General features: G+C 37.6%; 3 protein-coding genes across 3 annotated transcripts in view; 1 reads left to right on the top strand and 2 right to left on the bottom strand.

Annotated features, from left to right (window-relative positions):
* Positions 1-2,604: 2,604 nt before the first annotated feature.
* Positions 2,605-4,766, bottom strand: Smp_055600 (lin-7-like proteins). The gene is made up of 4 exons (XM_018792403.1): positions 4,732-4,766; positions 4,532-4,698; positions 3,290-3,578; positions 2,605-3,045 (listed from the first exon to the last, which is right to left on the bottom strand). The coding sequence occupies exons 1-4, from the start codon at positions 4,757-4,759 to the stop codon at positions 2,948-2,950; spliced, it is 582 nt and encodes a 193-aa protein (XP_018644253.1). The 5' UTR covers positions 4,760-4,766; the 3' UTR covers positions 2,605-2,947.
* A 10,731-nt stretch (positions 4,767-15,497) lies between these two features.
* Positions 15,498-19,343, top strand: Smp_151780 (hypothetical protein). The gene is made up of 6 exons (XM_018792402.1): positions 15,498-15,520; positions 17,875-18,015; positions 18,058-18,172; positions 18,215-18,408; positions 18,446-18,528; positions 19,178-19,343. The coding sequence occupies exons 2-6, from the start codon at positions 17,907-17,909 to the stop codon at positions 19,316-19,318; spliced, it is 642 nt and encodes a 213-aa protein (XP_018644252.1). The 5' UTR covers positions 15,498-15,520; positions 17,875-17,906; the 3' UTR covers positions 19,319-19,343.
* A 34-nt stretch (positions 19,344-19,377) lies between these two features.
* Smp_199450 (mitochondrial ribosomal protein L2, putative) overlaps positions 19,378-22,357 on the bottom strand; it is a gene marked incomplete at its 5' end in the record, with an annotated part of 9,073 nt that continues 6,093 nt past the window's right edge. Inside the window, 2 exons of the mRNA XM_018792401.1 lie at positions 19,378-19,803; positions 21,543-21,858. Of these exons, the coding sequence (XP_018644707.1) occupies positions 19,479-19,803; positions 21,543-21,858 (641 nt within the window). The remainder of the gene's footprint in view (positions 19,804-21,542; positions 21,859-22,357) is intronic.

Genomic DNA, 22,357 nt, shown 5'->3' with positions numbered 1-22,357 from the left:
AATACTAAGGCTCAAGTTACGTAGATCGACCCAAAGAACTTTTGATACAAGCAAACTACAATTAATGTTTTCCACACATCCAAATTATCTAGACTGACCACTTCTCTCTGTAGCTATCAATTCAACTGCTCCTGCGGAGCAAGTTATATTGGCTGATGTTCTAGGAATTTGCATATTCGGGATCGTGAGCACCTCCCAGTGTAGTTAAGCAAAGGTGTAGTTAAAACTGTTAACAGCTCCATGTTAGCTCATTTAATTCAAACGGGACATACAGCCAACATGAAGAAATCCTTCACAATGATATACCGTGTTAACACCCATCTCCCTAATTCCGTCAGACTTGGAATCCTGCAGACAGCTGGGGCAATTGCTATTCAGGCCGAAATGTTAGAGCTTTGCATCCAACAGAAATATGTTCAGCCTCTCCTTTTACCCTGGCCAACTTTGGGCCCAACTAGTTAATCAATTCTACGATACGGTGGCGTAATTTGATTAATGCTCATTTTTATATCCGAAACTTTTCTTATCCACATATCTTACCGTTGTCATTATTATTGCACTTGCTAACCTTTTTGAGATATTTATTCATCATCCACCTTTATCTCCTAATTCTTGCCCAATTTGTATTATTCCACACACTACGTAATTCCTGATTTGTAATTACATGATTATCTATCTTACTTCATATTGGTCATATTTAATCTGATCATTTATCTCACAATTTCACTTCACTTATAAATTGATTCGAGCCAACTCTTCATATTCGTCAGCTTCAACATTACAGATTTGATTTGATAAAACAAACAATCCTTAATTTACATATTATAATTTTTAATGATGTACTCTGCCTTAAACCTGATCAATTTTATGGAATATCAATTCATTTAGTATTGTTTGTTTGAATCTTCCCATCGATGTGTTAGGATTGCAACTGGTCAGTCTCTAATTGGCATATGTGCATATTGCCTCAATATGGTCTTAATTTACAAGACGGAAAGCTACTGGGTTCGAGTTCCAGAGTGAACATCAACTCCGAGATGCAGGCACATCCAGCTGACGAGTCCCAAATAGGACGAAACGTGCGTCCTGGATTCCACTGCTAGCCACTTTCCATCTTTGCTTACCATGCTTGACAATATTCTTTGTTCGTATAATTGGTCACAATCGAGTAATAAGATGGACAATTTGATTTTATCCCTTAAATTTTTACAAATAACTAATTTCATATTTTATTACAACCTTCAGTATATTCAATTCTTGACTTTTGAGTATTTGAAATGAATGAAGACTATAAAGCTACATGTGCCGTGTGGATTTTTGTTTTCTGTAAATTGTCATAACCTCTCTAATTGCACCTAAAGAGTAAATATATTCTGAGCATAACTTTAAGAATACAAAAATAATTAAAAGTCAGTTAGACTGAATGTGATTGACCTTTTTTTCAAAATAAGAACTTTTTTCAAGCATACAGGAAAGTTCTTCGCTCTTTTGAGATCACCTATTCAATGGTCAAAGGATCCTCAGAAAATTCAATGTATATATCGTAATTTGACATGTAGGTGTCTCTGAATTAGTATGCACAGTTCTACTAAATCGGTCACTCCCATGAAGAATACAAAAGGAATGAATTACTCAGACGTCATTAAAACTACGCGAATATCGTAGTTTATAAACGGAGTTGAAAGTGCACCTTGTCGTAGACTCCAGAGAAAATATAAAGAAAGGATTTAAAGCTGAATAAACAGTTTGTACGTATTGGGAGAAAAAGCACTTTTATTTGTGAATTGGTATTACAATTCACAGACAAGGTGACATGACGTTAGTCAGTTTTGTTTTGGGGGGTTATCGGTCGTATGTATTGTGAACGTCCAAGCGGTCATTTCCAGTGAGTAAATTCAAACATTTGATGCCTTAAAAATCAATAAAGTTAACATTTTACTAATTGCCTTCGCTGAATAAGGAAAAGCCTGTTCGAATAAATCATATACAACTTTAAATGTCTGACTAATTTGCGAGTTGACAACTAATAATGAGCAATTCAGATTTTTCGAATGTTCATCTACACCTGAAGGCACCTATTTATTTTTGAGGTAACCGAGGACTCAAACATGATAAACTTTTAGTTGCATTTATTCTCGATCACGAAAACTCCGCCTGCACTTATTCTACCTTAATTTAAATATAGAGTTAGGTATCATTCAAAACTACGTTATTTGATCTTATTTTCTTCGCCTCAAATGTAGTCTTATTTCGTTAATTTCTTGTCTTTCTACACTTATATGACGTATCCTTACCTAGAATGATACTCAACTACACACAGTCTCACTTCAACGCTTAATGGATCTTTCGTATCTCATTACCTCTATTGTGTCTCAAATCTAGTACTTACTTCTACAAACAATAGTTGTTAGGCTACAAACATATATTCAGTGGAATTTCTACCACTGCTATTTTCTCACAACTCAAGTGATTGTATACCGTACACGTACATGTCTCAACATAACCCACGAAATCCCCATGATTAAATGTTAATAGAAGTTTATAAACAACAACCGGTCAGCATAATTCTTCAAAAACCAAGTGATCATGCTTACAAACCTACTTAAGTCTTAATTTCATAGATAAATAAATGGATTAATGACTGAATTATAGTTTGACAAAAATTATATTCTAAGTCATCAAAATTATTGTTGCATAAAAATTAAATATTTTGTCTATATGACTACAGCATGATAAAGCAAATTACAATAAAGAATTCAAAATCGACGAAATGTTCAAAAACTAATATAAACAACAAATTATTTACAGATTCTAATGAGGATGTAAAGAGTTGGGGAAAAAAGAGTTCGAAAACTTAATCTGTGCTGTATAATGGAAGTATGTTAGTCTAAATAATTTAGTGAATTATAACAGCACAGCATTATGCACACACGTCTCTAAATTTCTGTTAATTAAGTTGTCGACGTCGAGCTTTCTGTTTGTCAAAGCGTGCTTCCATCTCTTCAAGAATACGTGGTGTATACCTTACGACAAGTTTCACAGTACCTATAACGGAAAGAAGATTATTACAACTTGTTTCATATGATGGTTCAAACTTAAAACACACTGTATAACAAGTGATTATGAGTATATTAAATACTACACATAATGTGAATTAGAACAAGTATATATAGATGAATGTTCTAGCATTGTGAAAACGTGATTATTAGATAAGGACAGTAACATAAAACTAACAAAAAACGACATGAATTAACACAGAAAAAACATCTTAAAATATACGGCACATCACCTTGTGCTAATTTCAAAAGTTCAACAGCTCTTTCATGATGTTCACTCTCCACAGAAATTCCATTAACTGAAAGCAACTGATCACCACGTTTTAAACCACCATGACGATCTGCAACACCACCAGGAATAATCCGACTTATGTAAATAGGTGAGTTTTGTTCTTTACCACCCATAACATTGAAACCTAGACCTTCATTAGTTTTTGGTAGTTCTATAACACGTGGATGAGCGTGTCCCTCACTTGCGGCAAAAGCTGCAACAGTAGCTTTAGCTGTTGCACTTGCTTTCACCTAATAAGAATTTAAATAAAATGAAGAATAAAAGTAGGTCAGTTACTACGTGAAACTTAGTATGCATGTGAATTGGTTCGCATTGCTATACTCCATTAGACCACCGAGAAGAAATTGTCAGGTCATATCACAAAATAGTAGAGGTAGTAACGGTATCATCGATAATACTAAAGATTAGGCATCGGAGATATCATTTCAGAGAATACAAATGAAAGAACAATGAGGAATTCAGAAAATAGGAACCTAGGGGATATAAAAAGTGGATACACCTGCGCTACTACAAACGATTTCGAACCATGTCATCTAAAGTCTATAACCACTGATTACGATAATCAGGCGTACATCAACCAGGTAGTCTACACCTCTCGCCACCCGTGAGTAGTACTTCCCTGGCAGTGGCTGTTTACGCGTGAAGATGTGAGAGCATCTAGAGACGGAGAGCGGAATCTGCCTATCTTTAACCGTACCATGTTTCAACTACCTCAGTTGAAGACTTACTACCTCTCAAATCAATTTGCCATCCTTACCTAGTACCCTATTACTAACCCAGAAATTGTCTACTCCATGGCCTTAAAATACACGAGCAACGCTCTGAAGATACCTACAATCAACCGATATCCTCTATTCCTAATGACCATGTTTTACATCCACAGAGTAGAAAGAAGCAAACTGTACAACAAGCTTCAGTCACTCAGTTAGTTGAAGATTCACAGGCGAAAAATCGGATTAAGGAAAAGAAGTCCTGGATTTTGACGCGAAGTACACTAGTCCACAGTTAAATGGCACTTCGGCATTACATTTTGTGTCAATTCGCAATGAAAACACTTATTCTAGATCATCACTGTTTACACGAAAATTGTTGGCAGTGGCATTAACGAAAAAGTTGAGTAAGAATTGAGGCTTAGAGCATTATCTTTGTGTGAAACCCACAATACAGCAAAAACAATACTAACCTCTTCTGACCCATTAATATCAACAGTTGTGTATATATGTTCATAAACTTCACGAATCATGTCGCAAAAGTCTGACTGCAGTATACGCTGTAGAGCTGCTAACTTTGATGGTTGTATTTCGGGACATCTCTGAAGTATTTCCAATAACTCCAATACTCTATTAATATCTAATATGTGAATATAAACAATTTACAATATACCTCTTTGCAAACTTAATGATTCCGCCATTTGCTAGTGTCCAATATCTTCCCAATGTTCAAGAATGAAAACCCAATAATATTTTAGATACGCTTTCTATGTTACAATATTTTTTCAGGTTTTCCGGATATTCTAGACATGTTACTGCACTGACTCTAGTGGATAAATAGTTGAAAGTAAAGTAAATGTACATTCAATTATTTGAGTAGCGACAGAATAAAGATCACATTTGTCTTTATTTTCGACACTTGATATATAATCAACTTCATATTCAATGTCCATCATTTCTCTTTATCAATTCCAAAAGGACACTCTTGGTTACATTAACATCATATCACTGCTACTAAAGAAAATAAACACTGTCTCTGTCGTCTGCTCTTCTACTCTATTGGCTTACAGTTTGTGATGGAAGACTATAACAACTATCATAACTATACACTACATTGGAGTTTTGATCGGGATTATTATTGAATAATACCATTGGATCTAATCTTTTCCATCACACCGTCGATACCACAACGTGGAGATGAACCTTCGTTACTTAAATGTACTTATTCGCGGTTGTTTTCTTAGGAGCTTGCGAGTCACATTTATTTCATAAAAATTGTTACCATTTTGTTTTAAATGACATTTATTACAGTGTTACTTTACCCATAAAAAACGCCTCGGTTTGTAGTGTTGATCGTTTTTGCATATCATTAGTAACTATGTTCATTGTTATTTCTTGAACTAGCTCTTTTACTGGGAACCGTCGCTCATCTGGTGAGCACTTGCATTTCTCTCGAAAGTATAACTTTGAGTCCACCTATTAACATTTCTGTGCTTTTTTGCTCTTGTTGACGATTGCTTTCTGCATATTTACCATGCATTCATTCGAATTGGAAGATTTTAACCGAGGTAGCGATTCAACGCTCTACACCTCATATGTGTGACACCATTCAGAAGATGAGACCCACGTTTGTAGTTTTCACAGATGGATGTGCAGTTTAGTTGTAGTAATACGTGTTCACAGGCTTCAAAATCTTCTTTAGTGCTTAGATTCCTGCCAACCGCAGTGGTATCTTAGACATCGGGTTCTATAGGCAATGTTCCCACGTTGGAGCCCATGATCGGTTAAAGCAGACCGTCATGCAACGTACCTCAGTATCGGATAAAAGTAGATGCAACAGTTCCTATATGAATGCGAGTTAGATGACAAGACAGCGTCTTAATTATTATACCAGATGACGCACTTGATTGAACCTTATGTAGTTGATGATGCTTCTCTGAAGGAAATTCGGCTTCAGCGCTTACCAACGTCAGTAAGGCCAAGTTTCTGTGCTTCCTTCCAACCTTTAGATTTGGAGAATCTGGCTGGCATGGCTGATAAGACTTTTGAAGTAACACGTGGTACGACACATTTCGTACGGATTATATCAAATACTCCGAGTAACGTGAGAACCTTCACCAAAGCGTCGTTAATTGTTGAATTAAGTGACCTACGTACACATCATGCACGCACGGTTGTTAGCCTCGTTGACAAGCTAGATGCATTACAATTATTGATTTATAATGTCACATCTCGAGAATCCTGATCCAATTCTAGGAGGAGTAAGAACCAACACAGCATAGGAACGAGTGAATATGACGACCACATCCTTTGGTAGCACAGAAAATATGGCGTCAAAGCCAGGAACTGTGTTACATCTTGCGAACATTTTGCGTCTATTTCCCTGTTGTGAAACGTATCGACCAGATAATAGTGTTACTGCTGTTATTGGTTATACCCTAAGAAGACTAATAACGCCCATACGAACATTCAGCGCAGCCTGTTATATGTGTTATTATGGTACATCCAAACGACTGTGATAATTCAATCTCGACGCCTGATACAGAGACATTTTAATCTGACTTGTTGAAATCTTTGGTGACAATCCTTGCTGTCGGAATGCCTTGAAACAGCTTCAGTGAACCTTCTTTGAACACTTTCAATTTTGATCGGATCATTATGCCTGCAATTACAGTAAACTAAAATACCATATTCAAGAATGGGTAAGATACATTTTCATATAATAATAATGTCGATTCGATATTATTGAAGTTTATCACTATGAATTCAATGAACTTTCTAGCTTTGGATACGTGAGATGCAATGTGCTCGGAAAAAATCAAACTGTTGCTGTATCTCAAATCCAAGTCACGAGCAGTATTGAGAGGTCTCAGTGTATGTTTGTGTATAGCCAGATTTAGGTTAAAACAGCAGCCAATGTGGATGAATCCACTTTTATCAACATTAAGTGGCATGTTCCACGAGACAGTTCATTCGTAAAACTAGTTTACTTCTTCTTGGAATACTGCCTAAATATAGCTTTCTTTGATCAGTTCTGGATGAATGTCTAGATGTCAGCATTTGAAATGGATTGATAGAGGTTTCGGTTTCATTGTTGTAGCGTTGCGAGAAATGCTGACTGAATAGTTCAAAAATAGTATCAGGATCGCTAACAGTGTTTCTGTCAGCTATTAAGAATTGACTTGTGCCAAAAGAATTTTACTTCATACGATGTTTGAAAAGCCAAATTATTAATAACTCTGGGCTTTTACTACCTAGGGCTTTATTTTCTATATTCATGATACTTGAGTTTAGATGAAACATTTTCGTCGATCAGGTAAAGTATACTCTGAAGTGCATCAACATCATGATGCTTGTAGTAGCGGTGTTTGAATTTTGTTGGGTTTATTTAAGAGGTTTCTAAATGTACTCTAGCACCCGTTAGCTTTATAAGCCACTTCCCGAATTGCTGCAGCAGTGCAGTCAAGGCAATATATCAGGTTGTAATATAAATGGGAAAGTGCAGTGTCAATGTTGTTTGTGGTAAATTAAGGTTCCCATGGTAAATATCGAATAAGGGTTGTGGTGCGTTTCCAGGTTTGTCGATCAAACTGTCTGCTCCGGTACATTATCGCATTATTAGAGTACGATTCTGTACTGTTTGGAGAACGAATAACACTCAATACAACGCTATGATCACTCATAAAAAACTCATGGCTGATGTGCACTTAGAGTATGTGTTGATTGCAAATAATAAATCACGTATATTATTCCTTCTAGTTGGTTTTCGGACTTGGACCCGTCCACAAAGTTCTAATGTTTCAACTAACTTTTTATATCGGCCTAATGTCGAACGTTAAAGGGATGAATAAGAAACTGAGAGATATCACAGTAAAGCAGGCTAGACTACATAATACAATTTTTAGTTCCATGAATACTGGTAGGACTGTCTACGATAAGTATTGAGTTGCGAGAGGAAGAAGCTTCAATAACTTTGACATTATTTGCAATGTATTCACCGTTGCTGGCTAAAAAGCTGTTGGGGTTACAAAAATGTATCACGATTGTTACTGCCTATAACATCTGATAGGGGCATAGTGTACGTATTGAGAGCCGGACCGAGAAGGCCATCAGGTCTATGTGTACGAACAAGTGGCCATTTACAATTCGGATTACTTCTTACACCTGACATACGTGTGACATATTCCAGACGTTTATTTTCAAGTTTTGTGGTTTGTTTTAGCTTCTTCGTAATTTGGAGAGAATAGAATTTCGCTAAACATACTTGTAATGGTTTTTAAGGTTCGAATATATCGACGTTCACTGCCTGGTCAGTTATATAAATGTTATGACTATTATTTCCATTATCAGTTGAACAGTTACTGTACTGAGTGTTTCACTGACAGGAATTCGGACTTCAGATGGTAACTACGAATCATCAGGATTGGCGAGTTTTCAGTGATCACAGGTTGTTGAAAAACGTGACGTTGCCTGATCGTTACCGCATCCCACATTTGCACGAATTTTTGCTTACGCTATAAGGAAACAAATGTTTTTCACCAATGATTTTAAGAGAGTTTACTAGAAGATTCCAGCACTATACTTTGGACACTCATCAACCCCATGAACAACTAAAAATCGTGCTGATGGCACAACCAAGATGGAACAAGCTCTTAGCTTCAGTTTTATTAGACATATTGTCTACAATCAAGGAAGACTTTCAATGCTCAACTGCACAGCTCGTTTAATGAACTAATTTAACCCTACCTAGTCAACTAATAATGCGTAAAAATGGATCTGTAAGTACAGACCCCGCTTTCTTTTATGAAAGACTAGTGCACCACATGAATTATAATAATTGTGTTGTACCTGACTAGTTTACCTAAATGAGAAAATTGGCAAGCACCTAGCTACTTGTACATTTGTATTTATTTGTGTTCATTCCGTAAGACGTCCTCTACACCACTCTTACGAAGAACCTGTTGTGGCATTGAACCCGAACCACACGACTTTTAAAGCCGAGCATGTATTAAAAACAATAGGTATTGTAGAAGTGTTAGTATTGTCATTATTTTTTATTTAAATCAGGAAGTCTAATAACGTTTATGCCAGTAAGCTGTCCATATGAACTGATTTCCAATTGCATTTGCATTAGAAGGCTAACTGAAAGAACAAAAGTAAAACCATGGAGAAAAATTTTCTACCTGTTTTTGCAGTTAATTTGTTAAGTTTGATACGGTCTATTTAGTTACGGGGAAATTTCCTCGACCTCAATATTACTTGACAGTGACAAAATTTAATACAATTACTAATACATATGAATGATCATCAAACATTCCTTTACGAGAAAATGGTGATCATTGTGCGCATTTCCGACGGATAGCTAAGAGCGATTCGTCAAACATGAGTGTATTTGTGAGACACACTTTCTGGACTCAAGGTTATTTATATTACTATCTACCAGCTGATAGTGCATACAAGTTGGTTGCAAGCATGGATTTGAGCATAAGGTAGAAAACGACTTATTTAATATATGGTCATTAGACGACATGGTGTTGCAAGATGCTTTCAGCTAAATAGGTTTTTACAAGATGATAAGCAGTAAGTGATGCTCATGTGATTAACAGGTAAAACATAATTTGTAACGAAGAAGGGTACATTCCCAAACCATGTCTGTGATATAGGCCTGAACCTCAGTCAGTGTCGGGGCAAATTGGACAGTGATATTCTCAGTGTGCAGGAGATTTGATCGACTGCTTATACTGATGATATGCATGTATGATTGTGTCGCTAAACTCCACATTACACTGATATGGTTTTAAGACATTTACTGAATGAGCGACCGGTAGAGAAACATAGTGCAATCATCCGTGGTGGATGAACATAACGAGGGAACAACACCATTTAATGATAATTACAAGTCAATTTGTTAACAGATTTTGTTGATAGTTTCATCAATTTTATCAATCATACCACATGATTGTCAAATCACGGCAATGCTTAATAACGATATCCTGGGACCTTTATGTTTAACTAGGTAAAGTGTTGATTGTGAATTGGCCAGTGGTAAATATGTATCGTTGCTTTAGATGATTTTTAAATATCAGAAGTTCTTAGCGCTAACGATTCCGAGCTGCGTGATTATATTACAAATTGCAATCCGAAAATATTCTTCTACATAGTGTCCATTTTAATAATAGGCTCGGAGTTCTGATTTTATTTGTTCGTTTGGCCAACAGCTACCTGACACCTCAGTTATTATCGAACCAACGTCACGATGATTCTGGTGGGAGAGTTGTGTAGTAGTGTCGGATCCATTTTGCGAGTGAAAATCCCTCCATGCATACACTTGTGATTTCTTCCTTACGTTTTCTTTATTTGTATATGCTGTTAACATTTTTGATGCTAATGAAGACTGTAACGTTCAATTTTCTTGGTTTTACTATCGTTTTTTATTGAGTCTCTATGTTCCTTACTGAGCTGTATCTAGTTTGTTTTAATTGCTATTATTCTGGCACCTGCCATATTGGCTGCTCGCTATTTGATTGTGCGGTTTAATTTTGACTGGGATCATGCATTTTTGGTTGTAACTTAGAGCACTTTCCCAGGAATTGAAACACTTTGTGTTATAAAATAGCTGCTCAAACGAAATCTCACTTGATCTATCCAGAAAGGATAGATTAGCGATTGCCTTTTGGTGTTTTTGATTGAATATTTTTGTATCAATTGTTGGTTGAATAACCGGGTGATAATATTCTTTTAGAACCGTGTTACCCAAAATACCTTGTTCTGCTTTTGATTGGGTCACGAGTGTATAAAACTGTTCCTCGGTTATTCGGCCACATCCAGACCTATTGGAATCTAGGTTTGGATCTTACAGTTCTATACGAATATTGGTTGGCTGCTTGGAAGAACTCATAGTTCCGAATAAATATTGGTCGGTTAGCAGCTTGGTCCGTGTTGACAGTCCTGAACAAATATTGGTCGGTTAGCAGCTTGGTCCGCGCTCAGTTCTGAACAAAAATTGGTCGATAATTCTAGATGTCCATTAATCGTGCAAAGAAGTCAATCCCTAAGCTGGTCGGAGAGGATGAAGACAAGGTTAATGACAAATCCCTTGGTACAAAGCAAGTGTTTTCTGATGTCTTTACGCCTCATGGTTCTAATGTATTTAAGGAGAACTATAGTGATAGTGATAGTTACGTAAGGTTAGATAAGGTAACGAATCTTAGTTTAGATAAAGGGGAAAGACTTGGGCATGCAGTCACGGGCACAATACCTAAGGTTCCTATAGTTGGGTTGGAGCTACCGAAAGTTGAATTGTGTTATTTTGATGGAAAACCGAAGGAATATTGGAAGTTTATAAAACAATACGATACTTACGTTGCGGCTAGAGTATCTGACGATAGTCAACGTTTGCTATATTTGCTCCATTATTGCAAGGGTAAGACGAAGGCAGCCACTGAAGGATGTGTAATGATGGAGTATAATGATGGGCATAAGAGAGCTAGAGAAATTTTGAAACGATTGTTCGGTCAGGCTCATGTTATAGCAGGAGAGACGTTGAAGGATTTATTCAATGACGTAAAGCACGGTTGTCATGACGCAGAAAAACTCTCAAGTTTAGCCATAAGAATGGAGAATTGTAGCATGATTCTAGAGCAAATGAACTACATTGCCGACTTGAATTCGTTGGTTACATTAGAGAGAGTAGTAAGATTTCTGCCTCAACCTATGCAAAGGGAGTGGGCCGAACTGGTAAGTAGATTGACGGAAGATGACAGAGAGCCAACATTCGCCGAACTCACTCAGTTCGTGGCAGCTAAAGCGAGAGTCGCTTCGAGTAGGTTTAGACGATTGGCTGAACGTCTAAGAGGGGGAGTTATCACTAAGTCATGTTACCATTCAGTAGTGAGACCGAGGAATGCGCCGATCGCAAGTGTTAAGTGTAGTGTGTGCTCAGGGGATCATGCGGTTTACGAGTGTACACAGTTCTTAGCTCTCACGACAGAAGAACGTTGGTCGCACGTCAAACGTAAGGGTATTTGTTTCGTATGTCTTAAACAAGGAAATAAGGCTATTGAATGCAAGGTGACGAGACGTTGCGCCATTGACGTATGCTCTAAGAGACATCACTCTCTGTTGCATAATGGTTCGGCAAAGAATAAATCAGAAGATAAACTGGCTACGGTAAACTATTGTGGACAAGATAGGCCAGTAGACAGTCACGTGTGTCTGGGAATGATCCCCGTGAGGTTGAGATGGGGGAACGCTGATGTTGTAGGGTACGCACTTTTGGATAATGGTTCTGACGTAACCTTCATCAGGTCAGGATGTTTAAAGTTGCTGGGGCTAAATGAGGGACAGTCGTCAGTGATTGTACAAACTGTGAGTGGTAATAAGGCAACAAGGGTTATAAAGACACCTTTTGAAGTGTACTCCTTAGATCAATCTGGGCACGTTAAGATCGAAGGAGCCCTGGTAGTATCGCAAATACCTGGGCATAAGCCAACGAAATCAGTCCATTCTTGCATAAATTATCCCTTTTATTCATATCAAATATATTGTTCTATCTCCAGCCTAAATGTGTTGTCCATTATACATTGGTGATGATCACGGTAGGACAAGTCAGTGTAGACAATGATGTGGCTTCCGTGTGGGATCTCATAGATGAGAAATCTGTAATTTTAGGATAAGGTCTATTATCAAAGCAGTAGTAACAACGAAGTAAACTATAATTCTACAATTATTTCTTGCATTTAACAGTCATTAGTATATTAGAAACAGGTGCTTTCGGTTGACACACGAGCTGAAGTTGTGGCTCCTTCAGTCACGTGTTTGGCTGAGTCTGTATTGGACGAATTTGGTATACTGGTGGGTATGATTACTACGGAAATCATATTGAAGTGCCGAATAACTGGTTTTAATTTGAGAACATGAGATGTGATAATCGCTTTTGTGCTGTTTCTGCTAAGTATCCGTCGGAAGCACGAACAGCTCAGTACTCCATTTTCTCTTATTTCATTTTTATTTGTTAATCTTACTAGTAGAAGAAACCTAGGTAGGATTATGATTCCGACTACGTAGTGGGAAATTCTTTTTCGGTGTTCACTTGAGTAGCCCATATGACACAAAATAGTCAGCGACCCTTTTTCTGGTGCCATCTCCAGCCTTCTTTTCATACTGTTGTTAGAAACAAGGACTTTGGACTCATTACTAACCTATGACTTTAGACATCTTACTCTGCCAACCTTGGTTACAGTATGATGTAGTTATTGTGCAGTAGGCGTAGTGTGTGTTCCGATGCAAACGCTACTCCTGTGCATGTTACTCAATATATTAAAAGGGAAATGTGAAACGATTTAAGAAGATAGTGAAAGCGACAGAAACTGAGAGATGCTTGAAATTAGAGATGTATCCTTAACCGTCCTAACAAGCAACTTCACGTGGATTCAGTGTCTTTGTCACATGTCCCATGTTCACAAGAAAATGAGTGTGTATAGCAATATTTCACACAACCAGGAAGGGAGAAGGTGATCGAGACAGACCTACCGGATATTGGTTCAAACTTGATATGATCGTAGTCAGATTTGTTGTCACGGTTGTCTACCAATGAACTGGAGATACAGTAAGTATACTTGGGAGCGTTTGAGCATTCTAACACAGCAGTGGAAAGATGATTACCACCGGTTATTGATGAGAGACCAACAGGGTCAGTGCAAACGAGAATGGAGCACCCAAGCTTCCAGATGTGTCGTATTCCAACACAAAACATCCCTATCACAAGCCTATATTAGACAGCTCACTCCTATGTTCTCGCTTCTTATTGTTCCCTTACAGTTCCAGGTATTTGAATACGTTCAATGGGTGGTAGCCCAACCACTCGACTGCACTAAGTATAGTCCGACTTGATAATGGATTATCTCATCAAATTCAATGTAGTTCACACCCTGCTGATAAACGAAGCTACACAAGTTCCGAGCATCAAATTACTAACTGTCATGATAGGAGGAGGCAGTGAAGACTATGACGTGACTTCCATGTCCTCTCTTACAAATTAAGTAGTCACATCATGACAACTCAACAATTGTGAAATGTCTATTACTCCAGTAGCATAAATCCATGTACTAGCACAAACTTAGACGATAATCCTGCAGATTTCGGTGGCATATATAGTGCTAATGTACTCGTAGAATGCCCGAGCTTTGTCAAAACGTCTCTCTTTGAAAATCTCATAATACTACCTAAACAAACTTCTGGGACGCCACCCGACGTCACTCTTATTCTCTTTATATATGTAGATAGGTTTGTTGGCTGTTATACGGGCTCTCAAAGAGCTTCTGTTCATAAGGCCATTTAGACGTACATACAACCGAGACACAAACGTTTCGTGTTTTTGACCATAACAGAAGAGATACTTTGAAAGCCCCTTCAAGTAGTTTTCTTGGAAAACATCGTTATTTATCTGTTATTTCGCTTCTTTATGTACATTAATTTATACTCAGAACTATTGCAGTCACCTTTCACAACCTTCAAGCTTGTTGTCTAGGTCTTTCGGATATACGTTGCACACACTGTACTTTTGGGAAAGTTACTAGATCCATGCGATATTACTTGCTAGGACGGTCGAACGTAACGTTGAAACTTGTGGTGTCTTTTTTGGTCATATATTTCTGTAACATATTTTCACTCATCTGAAGTATTTTCCTTTCCGGATATTTACATCTTTCGTAATTCCACTTTGAATTGTTTCAAATTCCACCTTTTAGTCCTCTCATTAACGTGCACGGAAATAGCGTTGGCATCAGCAATTATACCATAATTAGAAGGACGTCTAGTAGAGGTCTTGAAGAAATCGTTCAAAATGAGTTGAAAAGCCCTGTACTTAGCTACAGGTTTGTAAGAAAACCAACTATGTCACCCCAGAGTAATATGTGTGACACGGGTCACTTGATTAGAACCCTGAAACTAAATCGCGTACTCAGTAATCAGAATGAAACGCCTATCCATATTCCTGCTCATAGCGAGACCAGTAAGTAAAGAAGAAACCAGAGGAAGTGGTGTCCGAAACTTCCAGTTACACATTAATGGGAATTGTATGGCATTCTCGTTACCGAGTAAAGCCAGTGACTTGGAAGTTGAATGTAATTTGTGTGGCAGATGGGCTCACTACCGTTAAGATACTGCAGAATCTATGGAGTACTATTGATTCGTGCCAAATCATCCATTTGAACCATTTGAACCATGTTTCTATTACGTACTCCGAAAATGTAGTAAAACTGTACCGAAGGAAGTAACATAAGAACAGAACAAAGCCCCGCTGAAAACAACCGATTAATTCTTACCAATATACTCAATATGTCCTACACATCCACTACTAACTTTAGCAACAAGACTTCAGAGCAAAATAAACAAGTGGATATTGTTTCTCGAAACACTATCTTGTCAGATCGCGTAAATACAACAGTAGCGTTACTCTAAAGGTAGCCTGCCCTAAAATCTGTAACCAAATTAGATATGGTCATGAGTCTTTCTCTCGGTTTATTGAATTACATTATTGTTGATTTGCGAGATGCAGTGAAAATGATGGTGATTATTGAGAAGTGTATTTGAAATGTTGTTTACACAACTGTTATAACAATGTTATAACATCCGGTTCATGTTTTTTTCCCTGTTTGTTGCGAATGAACTCAGGGCATAAGATATAAGTGCTAAGCTCTTCTTCCTGGTTCTAGACCGATCACGACCTTAGCAAGTCTCTTTATAAATCTTTCCCCAAGAAAATATTCATCGATTTGAAGGAGACGCGACGAAAGCTTTCAGTAAGACTATAATTTATGGAAACTTTTAAGCGGGGCTAACTTAACCTTGAAAATGTCCATCTACTGACCAGAGCCAAACTTTCGAAATAACTCCTTGTCTGGGGTTTTTCCAGATATTCCAATGTACATTGGATTTTTCCGAAACACGTGTTTCGGAAAAATCCCAAAAACTCTTGAGTTTTTCCCGATCATGGAGCTATAGCTTCAGTAGTTATAACTAATGCTTTAGGAGTAAATATGGTGATACTAAGACATTATTCTGTACTGAAAGTTTTATAAAATTGGATGCAAACTTCGGAAGGCCGTAGGCTAAGTGAAATCAGCTTGTGCGTTCTATTTGCACTACGTAGTACTTATGGTTTTGACGGTCGAGTAGATTATGATGACATCTGACTGATTCAGTGGCAGTTCAAATAAAATCTCTAGGTGCAGTGTACATGTCTGGTAATTGGGGCTATTAGAGAATCAGTGTTCTCTTGACCACTCGATTTGTTAGATTCCAGTAAGTATAGACCATTGCTAATAAGCGCCCCCAAATGCCTTGGTACGGCCGAGGATGGGAAAAGTCCGCTCTTCCTCTCGAAATGCTCTCACATGGCGACGTGCATACAACCACTATCAGGGAAGTCCTACTCACTAAATTTTCGCGGCGGAGGTTATTATTATTTTATTTATTTAAACATATAAATGTTGGTATAAAGGGGCACCAGATATATATATGCGCCACACAAATCTCATTTGATTTGTGTGTGGGCTTTAATACTGCCTGGTTGTCTGAAGTGAATCAGGTGGTTTTCTTAAGAGGCCACACCCCGAGCCTTTGATCTAAAAGTCCAATCCACAAGGCAGTGGAGCAACGTTAGGAGATGCAGTCTCATGGTAGCCGGTGACCAATACTTGGTTCATACGCCAATTGTTCCTTCAGGATACTGGAGCCCATTTCTACCATTGTTTCGGAATCAGGGTTTTCCAACTTCCCGGTTAAAGCACCGGACATTCGCTTTTTGTCCTTTCGATTTCGTAAACAACACTCGTGGTGCAAGAAGGCAGTGAGTAGGACTTCCCTGGCAGAGGCTATATACGTGTGGACATGTGAGAGAATTTGGAGAGGGAGAGCGTACTCTCCCCACTCTCGGCCGTACCAGGGCATTTGGGGGCGGGAGTGTTGCGTACAAAATTAAGAGAACGAAGAGCGAATGCCCGGCGCTTTAACCAGGTTTATGGATTCGTAGTGTCTACCTAGAGGAGTTGAAAAATCCTAATTCCGAACTAATGGTGCACAAGGACTCCTGGATCTTGAAGGAACGATCGGCGTATGGACCAATTATTGGTCACCGGCTACCATGGGATTGCATCTCCTAACGTTGCTCCACTGCCTTGTGGATTAGACCCTTAGGTTAAAGTCTCCGATTGTGACCTCCTAAGAAAACCAACTAGTTCGGTTTGGGCACGTGGGCTGTATGAAAGCCCTCACACAAATCGAATGATTTGTGTGGCGTGTATGTAATTTTTGCCTCCTTGTACCAATGTTTGTGTGTTTAGATAAATAATTCCTAATAAGCACTGAATCATTAGGTCAAGCTTTCTCTCGAATTATCGGTCACTTGTCTGAAAAATACAACCTAAATACGGTGATGAGGTTTAGGCATTGGCGGTGTCTTTATACGCTATTCCACTTTCTTCTTCTTAAATAGTGGAATACTTTCACTTCCCAGTTCTGCCAAAGTAGGATAATAGTCACTAGCAATCATAAACTAACTGCTTCTCGTTTGATATCGATGTCCTATTTGGATTCCTAGTCTCGGTAAGTAGTTTTGGACTGATAGCAACCAGTGGCTGAATTCCCAATTCCCTTCATACATAAAGAACTTGTTCATCTGTTTGGTTAGACGTTTAGCGTATCTCCGCAAACCTACTCATGGTATAAATAACGTGACATTAGATTTTTGTTGTTTTCTAGATTTCACTAGTTGTTTGTCTTATCTAGTACACAATAGTAAATACTATTTTTATAGGTAACGTTTCGGAGAAATTATCACTTGGTGGTATGCCCACACTAAGTCGGAAAAAACTACACCATCAGCTGGAAAATGTTAAGACATTTCAAAACCCAAAACTTGAGTTTGAACAGTACTGTACCTCAGCGCAAGTTGCAGGTTAGTTGATGAAATACTATAAGTAATCTACCATTTGTTTAGCGGACATCTTGTTTAATATTCAAATGACAGATAATGCATTGGAAGGGATGTCTGTAGCCGATCTTGGATGTGGTACTGGAATGTTGTCTATTGGTGCTAAACTCCTTGGAGCTAGGTAGGAGACTGACAACCCTTCAACCTTAATAATAGATATCAGTTGTGTACTTGGGTTCGAAATTGATGAGGATGCTGTAAATCAGTTCCAATCAAACCTAGAAACATGTGAAATGCTAGATGAAAATATTGACGTCACTTTGTGTGATGTAGTACGGCTCTTTCATGAGAACAACAACAAATTTGTGGATACAGTTATCTTAAATCCACCTTTTGGCACTAACCCAAAAAATAATGGTGACGTCTTACAGACACATCGATCTTATTTTTTCAGGTATTGACATGGCGTTCCTACGTGCTGCGCTGTCCATTGCCCATTTACATGTATATTCACTTCATAAAACCACTACACGAAACGTAAGTATAATGAGTTTTAAGTTATAAAATATGTATAGGGAAGGTTCTACTAGATCGTTGACTGTGAATAAAAGCTAGTGGCGTGTGAATTTTAACAAACAGGTTTTTGCGAAGATTTAGCTGACGCTAATTTTCTGAGTTACACTACTTCATAACTGTTAGCAAAAACCGGTTGTCGGTCTCAAAGAGTATGCTATTTTTGAGTTAACTCTTAACGACTAAACTAACACTCAGTTAATTAGCCTAGTGGAAACTTGCCAATTAATGAATGAAGCTCAGTTATATTGTTTAGCGAGAAATAAAAGTTAGTGACTGTATGAGTGATATAGTGTACAAACTAAAGCCACAAGCTATTTCATGGCGTATCAATTACCTATACGGTACTTGCATTACATAACCAAGTGTTCGGAACATTTTAACCGCATTTTATAAACCCTAGCATGCTTTATAAAGGGTCTTTTGAAAACTAGTCACTTAATTCTTATTACGTGTTGGTTGATGTAGTAGGTACACCTCGAATAGCAAAAATATTGTTTAGGAACTATTTACTGAAGTGTGCATCGATCAACGGTTTACTATGTTGTTTTATAATTGCTATGAGTCAAAATACTTGCTCATTCGTGTCTACTTTTTTTTAATAACTATATAGCATGTTCTACATACAATACAGAGTACCGGGGCACAGGGCAAAGTGGTTGCAGAACTTCGCTATGATCTGCCTCGTTTATACAAGCGTCATCGTTATAATACAGTAGATATAGCTGTTGACTTGGTTCATTCTTGGTTTTAGATTTGAATAAATTTACTTCCACATTATTTCTTTTTATAAAACAGCTAAAGTAGGTGATTATCGATAAAAATCATGTAATATTTCGCATGTTAATAACCATCTAGATCAACCATTAGATATAACACATTCAAATTTTTAAGATTTGTAGCATTTGTACTCCTTATCGTACAGATGACCAAGAACACCAACGATATCGTCGCATTTTGTCAGGCAATGCATTGTAACGTCCAGGAATGGGTTTTGGTCTTGGTATATTTCTTGAATGTAAAGCTTCATACATTTCTTGTTCCTTACGTATGGTGAAATCTGATCGACCAGGATAAGAACATTTTAATCTAAAATAGTCTGGTGAACTTTTACTTGATACAAGATCAACAGGTGGACCGATCGGTCGTATTTTCCGACCAAATCTTCCTGTTTTACGCTGCCACAATCCACTGCGTTGTTTAATTCCTCTCCATTTCTTTTCACCGAATTTACGAAATCTATACATATATAAATCGAAAAGAGATAAATAAATATGATATTAGTGGTAAACGTGCAATATCTTACAATCTAATGATTTATTTGAAAAAAACTTTAGTTATTACAAACAAAACTCGGCACTTCCAAATCGCGCTCAGCCCCCAAATGCCCTGGTACGGCAAAGAGTGGGGAGAGTCTGCTCTCCCTCTCCAAATTCTCTCACATGGCCACGCGTATATAGCCTCTGCCAGGGAAGTCCTACTCACTGCCTTCTCGCACTAGGAGTGTTGTTTACGAAATCGAGAGAAGGAAAAGCGAATGTCCGGCGCTTTAACCGAGTTGGTGGACACGGAGAGTCCACTTAGAGGAGTTGGAAAACCCCCATTCTAAACCAATGGTAGAAATGGGCTCCAGTATCCTGAAGGAACAAATGGTGTATGAATCAATCGTTGGTCACTGGTTATCATGGGACTGCATCTCCTCACAATGCTCCACTGCCTTGTGGATCAGGCCTTTATATGTCAAAGGCTTCGGGTGTGGTCCCCTAAAAGAACCACCTGCCTAGGTTTGGGCACCCGGGCACAACCCTCACACAAATCAAATGAGTTTTGTGCGGCGCATATATATCTGGTGCCCCTTTGTTCCAATATTTGTGTTTAAATAAATAAATAAACAAAATATCACATTGTCCAACAATTAAATACTTTACGCCACTTCTCACAGTAATAAACAAATTGAATCCATGTAGCAGAAAGTATTAACCTCAATTAAAAGCCCAAACAATGTGTAAAACTACTTGTCAATTACCTTTATACATCTATAATAATACTAAGCGTGTAGCGTAAACCTCTAAATAAACTTAAAAAGTTTCTCTATGTAAGTGAATTGAAAGAGTCTAATTGAAAGAGTCTTAGTTCTACTGTAGTGGGGGACAATCGGATTTATTTAAGCACAAATTTCAAACTATCTTACTAAGATCTGATAACCATACAGCAAACAGTTAACTTGCAAAATAACAATCAATTGTCTCAATTTTCACTGTTCCTTCTGTAAATATCAATCCATCTTCTCTAATTTCATTATATATGCATTTTCCTACCAATTACGCTTCATTTAAGTTCTTTCCTTATCGGTCTTCTGCCAAAATACATCATATACTACTTATGAGGATATAAGTAGACCACACTACAACAATCACTGAAAATAAAATTTATTTGACACGATACAGTTTAAAATGACAGTGTGATTATCAATAACACTATAGAATTTAAAGAATATGTACCTGTACCCATTCCCCCCCCAAAAAAAGAAGACCCAAACGCATTTAAAATATGTTGACACTTAACACAAACATCAAACGATGAAAATTTTACATGATTAGAAAGGGGTTTGTGGAGATTTCAGTATTTTCATAGTTGAAATCATGAGTTAATTGAAGTTAGACCACCATGGAAAACTTGGAAGCACTGAATGACCTTTTCGTCCTATTATGGGACTCCTCAGAAGTGCACATCCACGATCCTGCCTCGCAAGATTCGAACCAAGGACCTACTAGTCTCGCGCCAGAGCACTTTACCGAATCTCTCGAAGCAGGATCGTGGCTGTGCACTAATGAGGAGCCCCATAATAGGACGAAAAGGTCGTTCAGTGCTTCCAGGTTTTCCATGGTGGTCTAGCTTCAATTAACTCATGATTTCAATTATGAAAATACTACATGATTATCAACAATATGAAATCTAGTCATTCACAATTAACTTACTTAAATTGATCATGATTTTGATTAGAAACTTGTCCAACTACAGACATACATGTTGGTAAAAGTCGATAAATTTTACGTTTTCCATTTGTTCTAACAAATACAACATATTCATCTCCTAGTTCATTAGTTGAAGATGTTAAATTTAAATCATCATTTAATTTTGTACCAACATATTTTCCTCGTCGAAATATTGTTGCACTAGATCCTGCTGTACGACAAAATAAAGCACCTTGACCAGGTTTTATTTCAAATTGACTAATGATTGTACCAACTGGTAATGCACCAACTGGATGAGCATCACCTTCTTTTGGATCAACTACATTAAGAATACATATATATATATATATATATATATATAGTACAAGCAAAATGAGATTATTGCAATTATAATAAATGCAGAAAACTGAACATTAGTTCATTTTGAACTGTAACTTGATTTCATAAAGTAAAAAATTATAGAATATCAACTGCTAGTTTTAATTGCTAAGGTGAAACCAAGGATTTTGGCTGCTATTAGCAAGTATCTAGTAAGAGACAAAATACATTGTTTTAACTAATTATAGCCGTCAGAAAAACAAAGTTTGGCCTGTTATATTTATACTTAAGGAAAATATATTAATGCATTGTACAGTTTTTTTTAAACGCACTTACCATTGGTAAGCAGAGATGGATAGTGGCTAGCAGTGGAATCCAGGACGCGCGACACTTCGTCCTATTTGAGACTCGTCAGCTAGACGTACCTGCATCTCAGAGTTCATGTTCACTTTGGGACTCGAACCCAGTACCCTCGCTTCAAACGCCATCGCGGTATCCAC

This window comes from Schistosoma mansoni (assembly GCF_000237925.1).
Source record: "Schistosoma mansoni, WGS project CABG00000000 data, supercontig 0304, strain Puerto Rico, whole genome shotgun sequence".
NCBI classification, from domain to species: Eukaryota; Metazoa; Platyhelminthes; class Trematoda; order Strigeidida; family Schistosomatidae; genus Schistosoma; species Schistosoma mansoni.
The sequence above is the reverse complement of the archived record's forward strand: the minus strand, read 5'-3'. Positions and strand labels throughout refer to the sequence as shown.

Coding starts and splice junctions, on each gene's coding strand:
- Smp_055600 (XM_018792403.1), bottom strand. CDS start 4,759: ATGGCGGAATCATTAAGTTTGCAAAGAG. Junction 4,699..4,731: donor ATCATTAAGTTTGCAAAGAG/GTATATTGTAAA, acceptor TTCACATATTAG/ATATTAATAGAGTATTGGAG. Junction 3,046..3,289: donor ACTTTTGAAATTAGCACAAG/GTGATGTGCCGT, acceptor TTTCCGTTATAG/GTACTGTGAAACTTGTCGTA.
- Smp_151780 (XM_018792402.1), top strand. CDS start 17,907: ATGCCCACACTAAGTCGGAAAAAACTACACCATCAGCTGGAAAATGTT. Junction 18,173..18,214: donor GCTAAACTCCTTGGAGCTAG/GTAGGAGACTGA, acceptor AATAGATATCAG/TTGTGTACTTGGGTTCGAAA. Junction 18,409..18,445: donor CACTAACCCAAAAAATAATG/GTGACGTCTTAC, acceptor TTATTTTTTCAG/GTATTGACATGGCGTTCCTA.